Source organism: Phyllobates terribilis, unplaced genomic scaffold (assembly GCF_046119375.1).
Source record: "Phyllobates terribilis strain yellow unplaced genomic scaffold, ASM4611937v1 Scaffold_9__5_contigs__length_417890890, whole genome shotgun sequence".
NCBI lineage: Eukaryota > Metazoa > Chordata > Amphibia > Anura > Dendrobatidae > Phyllobates > Phyllobates terribilis.
The window spans coordinates 229,896,362-229,909,431 of NW_027362769.1; the positions used below are offsets into that span (position 1 = coordinate 229,896,362).

At 48.3% G+C, this 13,070-nt stretch overlaps 1 protein-coding gene across 1 annotated transcript in view; it reads left to right on the top strand.

Annotated features, from left to right (window-relative positions):
• Positions 1-13,070, top strand: part of LOC141162056 (uncharacterized) — a 539,567-nt gene that overhangs the window by 137,108 nt on the left and 389,389 nt on the right. The window contains exon 18 of the mRNA XM_073647724.1: positions 8,195-8,379. Within this exon, the coding sequence (XP_073503825.1) occupies positions 8,195-8,379 (185 nt within the window). The remainder of the gene's footprint in view (positions 1-8,194; positions 8,380-13,070) is intronic.

A 13,070-nucleotide genomic window follows, 5' to 3' on the forward strand; every position in this document is an offset into this window, starting at 1 on the left:
TTGATATAATGAACAATCCGCTTTAATAGTTGAGTCTACAGCAACGAAGCCTAATAAACACAATAACCCTTCATATAAGTTTATTTTTTGTTTAGTTTTCTGACAAGTTTTAACATTGTAAAGATGTGGACATTTTAGGACAAAAACAATTCAGTGTATATTACGTTTGTGATCTTAGATTTTCGTTACAGAATACGTTATTCTAAAATGTAATTTATAGTTTTGAATAAAGGGAAACTCAGGTACAACATTAATCTCGCTAATAAACCCACGCTAGCATGATACCACCAGAATTGGTTTAAAGGGAATGTTTAATCAGAAAAAGACCTATTGTTTAAATCAGGTTTTTTATGTTAAATGTAATTTTTTAAGTATTGTGAATTTTTTTTCCAGTTTTCTGTATAACCTTCTATATTAAAGGATTGGTCTGAAACTAGGATTAAATCATTCTATTTAATGTAATAATCTAATCTCATTTCTAATATACTTTAATTAAAAAGTTCCTACTGTTCTCTCCCTACTCTAACTGCTTTATTTATTTATTTTTTTTACCAACGTCTGTTTGATGATGCTTTGTTTGAGAATCCCCAGTGCATACTGAGATACTCAAACAAGATGTCACCGTCACAGCCTCTGTCCCCACCCTGAAACGAATCATCATCAGTGATGTTCATTTCATCCGTTTCAGGGGCTGGGCTAGTCCCTGCTTTACTGAGCAAGCGTCAGTTGTCAATTCCCATGTATGCTCATTAGATTCTTGTCACTGTGCAATATTCTTTTTAATGCACAGTGACAGTGTGCTCCCTTGCCAGCTCTGATGAGAAGACATGAGCTGATAAGACAACGCACTGTCAGTGTGCAAGGTAAGGAGAGAACCCAGCAAGCAGGGAGAACAGAGACCAGCCTCACCCCCGAAACTGACGTCACTTTCAGGGGCCGAGATAGTCTCTGCTTTTCTTACTCACCATGTTATCTCCTTACAATGTGCACTGACAGTGCGCTCTCTTGTCAGTTTGTCACTTCTCATCAGAGCCGGCGAGGGAGCACAATGTCACTGTGCATTAAAAAGAATATTCCACTGGTATAAGATCCTACTGAAGATTCATCAAAATTGACAACCAACTCATGCTCAGCAGAGCAGGGACTAGCCCAGCCCCTGAAATTGACGTAACAGATGGCGCTTCATTCCAGGGTGGAGATAGAGGCTGCGGCAGTGACCGCAGCCTATGCCCCCTGATGACATCTCATTTGAGTATCACAGCATGCACTGGGGCTTCTGTAACAAAGTGTCCTCAAACAAAAAGTCCAGAAAAAAAACAAACAGATAGAGTAGAGAGGGAACTTTTGGGACTTTTAAATTAAAGAATATAAGAAAAGAGATTTGATTATTACAATAAATAGACATTTAGGATTAAATAAATGTTAGTTTCGGATGACACTTTTAAAACTTAAATTTTGCACAGGCCACTAAGACTAATACATTCTGTTCATTACAGAAAACTTTTCCACGGTCTCAATATTATTTAACGTACATTTACCATAAACACATTCCCTTATAGCCGTTTAGAAGTAGCCAGCTAACGAAATCATGCTGGTCTGCCTCAAAAGTGTGGTCACCTTAAATTTCTTTATTTATTTCATATATACATTTCTATCTGGTACAGGGCAGACCAGCAGTAGAGGTCTTGTTTCTTCTATGGAGTTTCTCTCTAATTGTGCAGCTTATGGGGACTAAAGGTAATAAGTTTAATTTTAGTATGCCTGTGACGCGCCCCCTGGGCCAGTGTTGTTTGGGGGATACCCGGAGCCGGATCAGATGGGGGTTGTAGTCTCCGAGTGGCGGTGACCCGGTCCGTGCCCAGGGTGTCAAGCTCAGTGTGTGGCAGTCTTTACAGATGTTATTAGTTCTTAGTGTCGACTACGCCACCCGTTGATTTGCGGTCAATACGGCCGCCGCTGCAGCAGGGTCCGCTGAGGCTGGTGGTATGTGTGCAGCTGTGATAGTATAACCCCCAACGGGAGGGGTATAGCCTCAGGGGGTCAGGTGTAGAGGATGGTGGTAGTGGTGGTGCAGTGTGGATGGTAAGAAGACTCAGAGTCGGGCTGTGCAGTTCAGGGTTTTTACTTACTGCTTTTCTGTTGGTCACTCTGGCCTTGAGTGACCGCCCGAGCCGTGCTGCGTCCACCAGGTCCTGGACTCGGCCAACCCCCAAGCAATTCTGGAGCGTGGTCCTGAGCTCCCTTTCTGACTGTCCTTTCTACTGGCCTTTCTCACCAGGGGTCCACTCATGTCCGGCTCCCTCGGGTCTCCTATTGGGTGCACCTCTTCGCGGTTCCCTGACCCTATACCTGGTGTGCCTTCCTAGTGGACTTAGTGAGGGGCTGCTCCACCTGCAATGTCGCAGCCTCCGGTTCTTAGCTGAGGGTTGTTTCTTTCCTCCACTAATTTGGGATCTGGTTCCCTTGCGTGCCGACCCTTCACCCTTCTGGTCTAATTCTGGGTTCTTGGGGTTCCTTCTTCTCCCCCTCTGGGTCCTTCTCTTCTCCTCTCTCTCTTCTCTCTGCAGGCGCTCCTGGACCTCTCTCAGGACTGACTAACCCTCTACAGAAGACTGACTGACCCTGATCTAAGATGGTTCCCACCTTATATACTCCCTCTATGTGTGAGCTCAGGTGACCAGCACCCAATGAGCTCCTAGCATTACCCAGACTGCTCCCCCTATCTGCCCCTACACTACTGGGATGTTCCACCCCCCTCCCACTCCAGCCAGGGACAGACACTGTCGTACCTGCACATAAACTGGTGGGAGTACCGTCGATCTGTCCCCCGGAAATGGGATGTATGTAGTGTATGCAGCTAACTGAGCTCAGTTCCACACTCCATCCTTACCCGGGAGTGGAATATCACACCTCTGGCTTGAGGTGCAATACCCCTGTAGCAGCCGAATCCTCAGGGTGCTACACCTGCAACAGAACAAATCCATTAAGGATGTGTCTACCCTTGAACAACTTATCTATATTAATGCAATCTACATAAAAAGTCACTTTGTAAATACATTGGTCCCCATTCATTATTGCACTTGCATCTGTTTTTTGTTGAGTTTTTGCGTTTTTGCGTTTTTTTTTATATACATCAAATTCATTTTTCTATTTGCAACTTTTTTTAAGTCTATTTTATATGTGTTCGCTTGTTTTTTTTTTTATTAGTTCCCCGCTGTGGGCCTTGTTTTAGGGTTTGCTGTCGTTTTCACCTGCTTCACCATTTGCGACTTATGGAGAAAAAAAACCCACAAAATTCCTCACAAATGTACTTCGTTACCCCTTGATTGATTTTATTTACATCAGAAATTGTTTTTAGCATTTTTTGCAACATTTTGCAAAGCAAACGACTTTTTGCTGTAAATAGTGAAATACAGAAACAAGTGACTATTTTTTATTTTAAGCAAAATTTGTGAACTGCGTCCACCATTTTGATGAATTGGGTGCAAAAAATAAAAGTGACTTAAAACCCCCCCGCAAATGATGAATTTAACCCATTGTACTTACCGTATATTAATCCTAAATTACAGCCTGTTATACTTCAGTGCTGCATTCACAATTCTGTGTGAAAACAGTCACAAGCTTGTTGTCGTTCACATCCCCACCAGTTATCTGACCTGCTAAGCTTGCTGTCGTTCACATCCCTGTGTCGCCCAGCACGATGGACAGGAAAGGCCTTCCTCCTACAAACCGGTCGTACCAGCTTGATGGGCCTGGTTGATCTACTCCTGGGTGTCGGCCCTTGGCCCCAGGGTTTGCCTGTTTAAAGGACAGTTCCGCGCGGTGTGGCCTGCCTTGTGGCAACGGTAGCAGATGAATTCTCCTGGAGGGCGACGTTGGTCGTTGGTCCTCCCACGGGGTGGCGTTGTCCTCCTTCGGGGTGGCGTTGTCCTCCTTCTTCTCCTCATCCAGGGGACATCCTCAGGACTGTCGGCGAGTAGGATCCTTACCTCCGGCTCGAGCTCCGCCTGTAGCTGCAGGGCGCTCAGGACAGTGGTCAGGGTTTTACTTAGCTGACGCACTTCAGAGCGCAGGCTGTCCAGCTCACTAGGGGGCACTGTTTGCATCTTTGTTTCAGCCGTTAATGAAGGAGCAGTGGGTACTGTGGGCTCTGGGGTGGCCCCACCATGGTAACGCTGGATAGCAGTATCTGAAGGTTCCAGGGGCTGCAGACCCTTAATAGCCATGTCCTTCAGGGCGTCAAAGGTGGCATTTGGATGATCTAAGGCCCACCACCGTACAGTTCTGCTCTCCTCCTGGGACCTCAACCCTCGGATGAATTGTTCTGTCAGCATTTTGTCCTCACCATGTATGCTGGCTGGACTAACCTGTTTCAGGGCCCGCAGGGCTTCCTGTAAGCGCCAGGCATAGTCCCGGATACTGTCCTCAGGTTTCTGGGTACAGTGGTAGAACCTCATCCGGAGATCTGTCTCAGTGCTGTTTTCAAACACAGTTTGCAGTCTCTTAAAGATAATGGATACTGATTCCTGGTCTGCGGCTGGCCAGGTTTTAACTTCCCGCTCTGTGGCACCAGTCAATTGTCCCAGCACAACAGCAGCTCTCTGTTTACCAGTCATTGAAAACATGTCCAATACACCGCACATTTTTCTCTTGAATCCAGACAGGGTGTCTGGTTTGCAGTCATAATGGGGAAGCCATTTTGCTCCAGGGATATACGGCAGGGCCATGGGTGTCAACGGAGTCACGACCCCTGCTGGTGGGGTGGCCGCTCCGGCCTGAGCAGCGCCGGGCGCGAGTTGAGCATCAGGAGCGTTAACCGGTGCTCCGGCGTTTTGCTGGTCAACGGCCATGGTTGCGCCCCCCTAGTGAACCATGGCCTACCTCCTGTTTCTTTAATCGGGTAGGCCGCAGCTCCGCAGACGACGGTCTCCTTCCAAGACCTGACGCTTCCTGGTGCTGCGTCAGAGCGCGAGGCGGGGCTTGAGCTTCGCGCGCTTCCAGCAGTCATGCCTCTCCGATTCCCGCGGTTACGCCCCTCTTCTTCCCGTGCGGCGACGCGGTAATGGTGGCGTTGTTCACCACAGTTAAAACACAGTTCAATTACGGCACACAGTACCCGGTGGCAACGGGCACAAAATCCTGTTCGTGACGCCAGGAAAGAGAGATGTGTCGCCCAGGGGGAATATAGGGGACTCGGTACCCGGGCCTTTTACCTTGTTTAGGAGGTCAAGGCAGTCGGCTCCCGGGCCCGTACTCTGGGTCTCTCTTTAAAAAGGGGTTTTAGTGTACAGTTTGTCTCATGACGCCACCTGTGGTTTCCGGTAATGGTTACCGGCGCTGCTGCAGACCTCTGGGGGGTGATGGGATGGCAGCTGGGATGTTTCTGCTCCCCACAGGCGGAACGGGCCTCCGGGGCAGTGTAGGTGTAAATGGTGGTGATGCTGGGGCTTGCAGTGCAGGAGAGATGGCGCAGCAGGAGTAACTGACAGACACGGGATTCACTTCAGTACCTTTACTGGTGCGGATGTCAGGTACGGTCCAGGGTACTCGGTAGGAAGGGTGCACTTCAGGACTTCTCCCCAGTGAGCAGGTATAAGGCCTCCTGGTCCGTGTCTCCCTCTCTCTAAGCTCCTGGCCAGCCTGCAACTGGGCCTAGCTTCTGTGTCGTTCTGTTCCTTCACCTGTCGCTTGGTAGTAGGACCTTTTTCTGGCAACCACTATCCCTGGACGCCGGGGCCTTCGTGGTTCCTAGTCCTGTCAAGGGTTTAGCTTCAGGTCGACCAGGGACTTGTAGCCCTCCTGGTATGCCGGTGATCCCTACTGGGTATAAAGGACCATGTAGGCGCGGACCTGGTGTCCGGTTCGTGTCTTGGGGTGAGCCTATGATGCTCCTCTGCCCCCTCAACTCCTCTCTCCTCTCCTCTTTGCCTCCGGCCACAATCGGGGCCCTCAATACAGCAGCAGACGTGCTGCGTCTTCACTGCTCTCAGTGGCAGCACACTCTCAAACTATCTAAACGAACTCTGACTGCCTGGCTCCACCCTCCATATATATACAGTACAGACCAAAAGTTTGGACACACCTTCTCATTTAAAGATTTTTCTGTATTTTCATGACTATGAAAATTGTACATTCACACTGAAGGCATCAAAACTATGAATTAACACATGTGGAATTATATACTTAACAAAAAAGTGTGAAACAACTGAAAATATGTCTTATATTCTAGGTTCTTCAAATTAGCCACCTTTTGCTTTGATGACGGCTTTGCACACTCTTGGCATTCTCTTGATGAGCTTCAAGAGGTAATCACCGGAAATGGGCTTCCAACAATCTTGAAGGAGTTCCCAGAGATGCTTAGCACTTGTTGGCCCTTTTGTCTACACTCTGCGGTCCAGCTCACCCCAAACCATCTCGATTGGGTTCAGGTCTGGTGACTGGAGGCCAGGTCATCTGGCGTAGCACCCCATCACTCTCTCTCTTGGTCAAATAGCCCTTACACAGCCTGAAGGTATGTTTGGGGTCATTGTCCTGTTGAAATATAAATGATGGTCCAACTAAACGCAAACCGGATGGAATAGCATGCCGCTGCAAGATGCTGTGGTAGCCATGCTGATTCAGTATGCCTTCAATTTTGAATAAATCCCCAACAGTGTCACCAGCAAAGCACCCCCACACCATCACACCTTCTCCTCCATGCTTCACAGTGGGAACCAGGCATGTAGAGTCCATCCGTTCACCTTTTCTGCGTCGCACAAAGACACGGTGGTTGGAACCAAAGATCTCAAATTTGGACTCATCAGACCAAAGCACAGATTTCCACTGGTCTAATGTCCATTTCTTGTGTTCTTTAGCCCAAACAAGTCTATTCTGCTTGTTGCCTGTCCTTAGCAGTGGTTTCCTAGCAGCTATTTTACCATGAAGGCCTGCTGCACAAAGTCTCCTCTTAACAGTTGTTGAAGAGATGTTTCTGCTGCTAGAACTCTGTGTGGCATTGACCTGGTCTCTAATCTGAGCTGCTGTTAACCTGCGATTTCTGAGGCTGGTGACTCGGATAATCTTATCCTCAGAAGCAAAGGTGACTCTTGGTCTTCCTTTCCTGGGGCGGTCCTCATGTGAGCCAGTTTCTTTGTAGCGATTGATGGTTTTTGCAACTGCACTTAGGGACACTTTCAAAGTTTTCCCAATTTTTCGGACTGACTGACCTTCATTTTTTAAAGTAATGATGGCCACTCGTTTTTCTTTACTTAACTGCTTTTTTCTTGCCATAATACAAATTTTAACAGCCTATTCAGTAGGACTATCAGCTGTGTATCCACCAGAGTTCTGCACAACACAACTGATGGTCCCAACCCCATTTATAAGGCAAGAAATCCCACTTATTAAACCTAACAGGGCACACCTGTGAAGTGAAAACCATTTCCGGTGACTACCTTTTGAAGCTCATCAAGAGAATGCCAAGAGTGTGCAAAGCAGTCATCAAAGCAAAAGGTGGCCACTTTGAAGAACCTAGAATATAAGACATATTTTCAGTTATTTCACACTTTTTTAAGTATATAATTCCACATGTGTTAATTCATAGTTTTGATGCCTTCAATGTGAATGTACAATTTTCATAGTCATGAAAATACAGAAAAATCTTTAAATGAGAAGGTGTGTCCAAACTTTTGGTCTGTACTGTATATCCCTAATGGATTCCCTCTGGTGGTATGAGGTGGAAGGGTGGTGGTGTTTGTTTGTAATGAGGGCCTCTTGTGGAGAAGTCCATCCATGCACCCTTTTGGGTCCTGTGGTACCTGTGAACAGCAGGGTGCCACATCCCCACCAGTTATCTTACCTGCTAAGCTTGTTGTCGTTCACATGCCTTCCAGTTATCTGAGCTACTACAGTGGAGTGAAACAGGTCCATCCTCCAGTCCCTGTTGTACACTTTCCAGAATAACAAACACCATGACAAGCTCTGTGCACACACTGAGCCAGCAAGTATTTCTGGGAGAGGTTAGCTCTAAATTCTACAGAACTTTGAGTGCACCACTGAATTGTTGTAGAGACCTCGACTAAGTGCAATTTTTTTTTACATTTTCACAAGATTTCTAAGAATGTTTACTTGTGATCCAAATATTGGTGTTCAATGCACTTAGGGATATGTGAATATCTACTTGTATCTTTATTCCAAGGGTTATTATTTGTTACAGGGCCAAGAAGTCCAGTACAACAGAAGGCTGACCTTGGCAGCAGATAGCGTTATATTTCCAGTCATTTCTGGGTTTCCTGTTCAGCTTGCCATCAATGCTTCAGCTTCAACCAGCGTCAAGATCCGAGGAAATATGGACTTTAAGCAGCAAACTAATTTTTTCATAAATGGATATATTAAGCCAAGGTAAGAAAACTCAGTATAAGCAAAGTATGCATAGTGATGCAAAGAGATGAAAATATCCTGACTTATGTGAGGAGACCGTTAATATAAACGCATAGTGCTAGTCTACTGCTCCTTTCTCAGATTTTACCCAAAGGAACATACAGGTACCCATCTGCTTATAGGGGTAGTCCGGTCACTCTGCGCAGACTTGTCGCTTAGGCACGCTTTGACTATTCTCCGGTGCTGGCACAGGGAGCGGGCGGCCATGTGACCGCAAGTATGTGATATGCATACTCCCAGCCACATTCCAACTAGACGGGCACAGCCTTGCTCAATGAAAATGTAGTGAGTTGGGCCAGATACAGTCTAGATTGTGGCTGGGAGTATGCTTATTCTATACTTAAGGGTCACAAGACCACCCGCTCCTCACGCCGGCACTGGAGAACCCTCACAGCATGTAGTGCGTGCGATGCGAGATTTCACAAGTCTGCAGTCACAGAGTGCAACTCCCAGCCCGAACAACCCCTTTAATGGGAACCTGATAGCAGGGTTTTGCTATGTAATCTGAGGTTAGCATAATGTAGGGTCTGAGACCCTGATGCAGCGATGTATCTCTTAGTGGGCTGTTTTTCTTTCAATAAAATCAGTGCTTTATCAGCAGGAGATTATCACTAAAGTACTAGGCGTCTCGTGCCTCCTAGTCCAACCACGCCCACAGCACTGATTAGCAGCTTCCTGTCACTATACAATGTACACAGAAATCTGGCAATCAGTGGTGATTGTGGGGTTACAAGGGATCAACAGTCTGAGCTCTGCTAGATATGCAGTGGAGAAAGCTATGATTCCATCACAACTGCTGCACCCAGTAAACTAAGTGACACATCACTGGAATAAGGCTCTCTGTCCCTACCTCATCATGCTATCAGATTGCCTCGCAAAAACCTGCTGACAGATTCCCTTTAAGAGGTTATTCCCATCTCATTATGTGATGGCAAATCCCAAGGGCCTGCCATCACATTGTGCGTCCACCTCACTGTCTTTTCCCTGCACAAGTGGGTTCCCAGGAAAGCCCCACTCAAGAATGAGGTCACCTGTCCGGTCACAGCTGGTGGTCAGGAGCACTAATGTGCAAGAAAGAAAAATTAAAGGTGCCACATTGCTAGGTAGGTAGCCTCTTCATTCTCAGTATCACTGGTGGTCCAGCGGTTGCACTGCCACAATGATAAAGCGATGGCAGATCTTTTCGATATGCCATCACTATATAAGAGTGGAATAACCTTTTAATGTGTTTTTATTAGTGTTGAGCAAGCACTAAAATGCTAGGGTGCTCGAAGCCCGGGCCGAGCTCGCCGTGATACTCGGGTGCTCGACCCGAGCAACGAGCCCAATGTTAGTCTATGGGAGACTCGAGCATTTTTGCGGTGGCACCCCCGGCAGTCTTTTAAAAGCCTAACAAGTGCCCAAAACGATAGTGACAGTGCTCAAATGACATGGGGACAGCATGGGGATCGCCCCAGGAAGCATTTCTGCCCCCCAGGTCACTGCTGTCAATAACGTGGTCAGAGGTATTAAGCCTCTTTTACGGGCTCACAATAAAACGTTCAAAAACGAAAGTGAAACTTTTTTCCTGTGAAATATGTTAAGGAACATCCTTTCCAGGGAAAAGACTTGTGTATAAGTTAAAATAAATGACCAAAACCAAAAATACTCCTCCACACCTTCGGCTATGTTCACAAGAAGCATTTTTTATGCGTTTTTGCACTTTTGTATTGCTTTCAACTATGACAAATGCATTCACCGGGAAATGTCATTTTAACAGTTTACAACCTTATCTGGCCATGTGCTGTGTGACACATGCATAAAGTGCTGAAAAGACATGGGAACAGCATGGGGAAGACCCCTGGAAGCATCTCTGACTCCCAGGTCATTGTCTAAAAGTGTGCCCATCATAAGTGATCCTTGCCGCATCAGAAGATGCCGACTTGCAACTATCCCCGTGCAAGTTCTAGTCCCAGGGCAGTGTTCAATTGTACCTCCCACATTCCTTGCAATACAAGCGCAAGTATGCAGCCTGCCACCCACCCACCCCCAGGCTGCAATACCATACTGCTTGCTTGCTTGAACTTGAAATTGGGCCTTTTAGGCATGTGGAGGCGGAATCTGGCCACCACGTCATGGCTGTGTTGGCGGCCTGGAATCCATACTCAGTCCCCAGCCGCCCGGCGGCCGTGTGTCCATACTCGGTCCCCAGCCGCCCCGCGGCCGGGTGTCCACACACGGTCTCCAGCCGCCTGGGGGCAGCCGGGTGTCCATAAATGGTCCCCAGCCGCCCCTATTTCTCCTTGGAACATCCCCCCACACACTTTTCTTAGCCCGGCCTGCTTTAGGCAGCATTGGACGAGCCCACCAGAGAACCAGACTCCTCCGGTGGGCCCTGACTTCTCCATCGGTGGAGTTGAGAGTGCCAAGGTGAGGAGCATGATGATGATGACAGAAGTTAGCATCTGCTATGTTTTCTTTTAATGCAAGTGTAAGTGTGCAGCCTGCCACCCACCCACCCCCAGACTGCAATTCTATACTGCTAGCTTGCACTTGAAATGAGGCCTTTTAGTTTGGAGGAGGCCGAAGCTGGCCACTACCTCATGGCTGCTTCGGCAGCGAGGTATCCATACTCAGTCCCCAGCCGCCCCTATTTGTCCTGGTGTGCCTTATACATAAGATTAAGCGTGTATACCAAAACATTACCTGTGCCCTCCCCAGTGCATTTAGTGGGAAGGAGAGCCTATTCCGCCGTAGTGTGTGCATGCCAAACCCCTGTTCATGGTACATGCGAAGATGCCTCCCACCTTGCACCTGTCGTTGCAGACTTGCAACTATCCCCATTCAAGTCCTTGTCCCAGGGCAGTGTTCAATTGTACCTCTCCCATTCCTTGCAATGCAAGCGCAAGTATGCAGCCTGCCACCCACCCACCCCCAGGCTGCAATACCATACTGCTTGCTTGCTTGCACTTTAAATTGGGCCTTTTAGGCATGTGGAGGCGGAATCTGGCCACCACGCCATGGCTGTGTCGGCGGCCTGGTATCCATACTCAGTCCCCAGCCGCCTGGTGGCCGCGTGTCCCCGCTTGCTCCCCAGCCTCCAGGGGGTGGCCGGGTGTCCATACTCGGTCCCCAGCCACCCCTATTTGTCCCGGTAACCTTTCCCACACTTTTCTTAGCCTGGCCTGCTTTAGGGCAGCATTGGCCGAGCCCACCGGATTATCAGACTCCTCCGGTGGGCCCTGGCTTCTCCATCAGGGGAGTTGAGAGTGCCAAGGTGAGGAGCATGATGAGGATGATAGAAGTTAGCATCTGCTTTGTTTTGTTGTAATGCAAGCGCATGTATGTAGTAGCGGCTAGGCCTGAGGTGGTCAGCGTTTTGGCGCATATCCTACCTCCTCCGAGGATTGCTGGATGTTTTCCTGCTACTATCCAAGTTCTATGACTCCCTTTAAAACAAAGCTTCAGGTGATAAATGATGGATGAGGTAGTGGCAAAGGAGAAAGAGCAGGAGGAACAGGGACCATTCACATCAATATCAGGCCAGTCAACCAGATATGTCTTGTAGGATATGTTTCTGTAACAAAAGGAGCGGTTCGGCTACACAGTTATAGGGCATACAGTGAGTGCAATGCCTACCAAAAATTTCGAGGCACTCCAATGCCCCTTGGAAATGACATGGAGGTCAGAGGGCGTTAACTAAACCTTTTTTTCCATTTATAGCAACTGGGTCTCCTGTGCACTGTTGGCCTAAGCAGTGAATGGAGGGCTTTCCAAAAATTATGAGGAACTGCAATGCCCCTTACAAGAGCCATGTGTGGCACCCCAGGGGTCTGGTCACCACAGTAATAGAGATATTACGTCGGAGAGCAAGTGGGAGGTTTCCTGGTCAGGATCCCTTAAACATGCAACATCCTCCTGCCCCAGTCCTGGGAGGGGAGAATTCTGCCCTTATAAACTGGATCTGGGGCGGGGTTGAGTGAGTCAGAGAACAGAGAACAGTCAGAGTCAGAGTGAGAGCAAGGGAAAGTAACAGCAAGGAGCTCTGTAGGAGCTAGGAGCTAAAGACCAGGGGCTGGAAGCTGAGCAGAGCTCGCCCTGGCAGAAGACAATAGGAAGCGGATACAGGAGTCTGAGGCTGTGAGGACTTATATATCCAGCAGCAGAAACCAGCCGGCAGGGGATTTCAGGTCCTCTGGCCATAGAAGCCCGGAGGCTCAGTCACAAGCAAGGGACCAGCACCGCCGTCGTGGAACGGAGGCTAACAGAAGGCCCCAAGTCACCAGCCATACGGGTGAGCACTACACGGTACACTCAGGGACGTGGGCTACTTCTACCCGCTTACAGCAAGGTAGCCAGGAAGAGTGCAGACAGACGGGGAGGCCTACAACTCCACCTGGCCAGGGGAACTCCTGCTTGCTCACAGACTGACCAGGCCTCTTATGCTAGCCAGTACTCCCGGGAGGGTCTACCTTATAATCATCAGTAAAGACCCTGAACTGCACTGCAAAGACTCTGAGTCGTTCCTGCTGCACTCGTGCACCATCACCCCCATCATCCACACTCACTGTCCTGAGGCTATACTCCTCCCGTGGGGAGTTATCCCATTCTCTGCTGCGCACAAAACACCAGCCTCAGCGGTCTGCCTTGCAGCGGTGGTACTCCCTGACCGC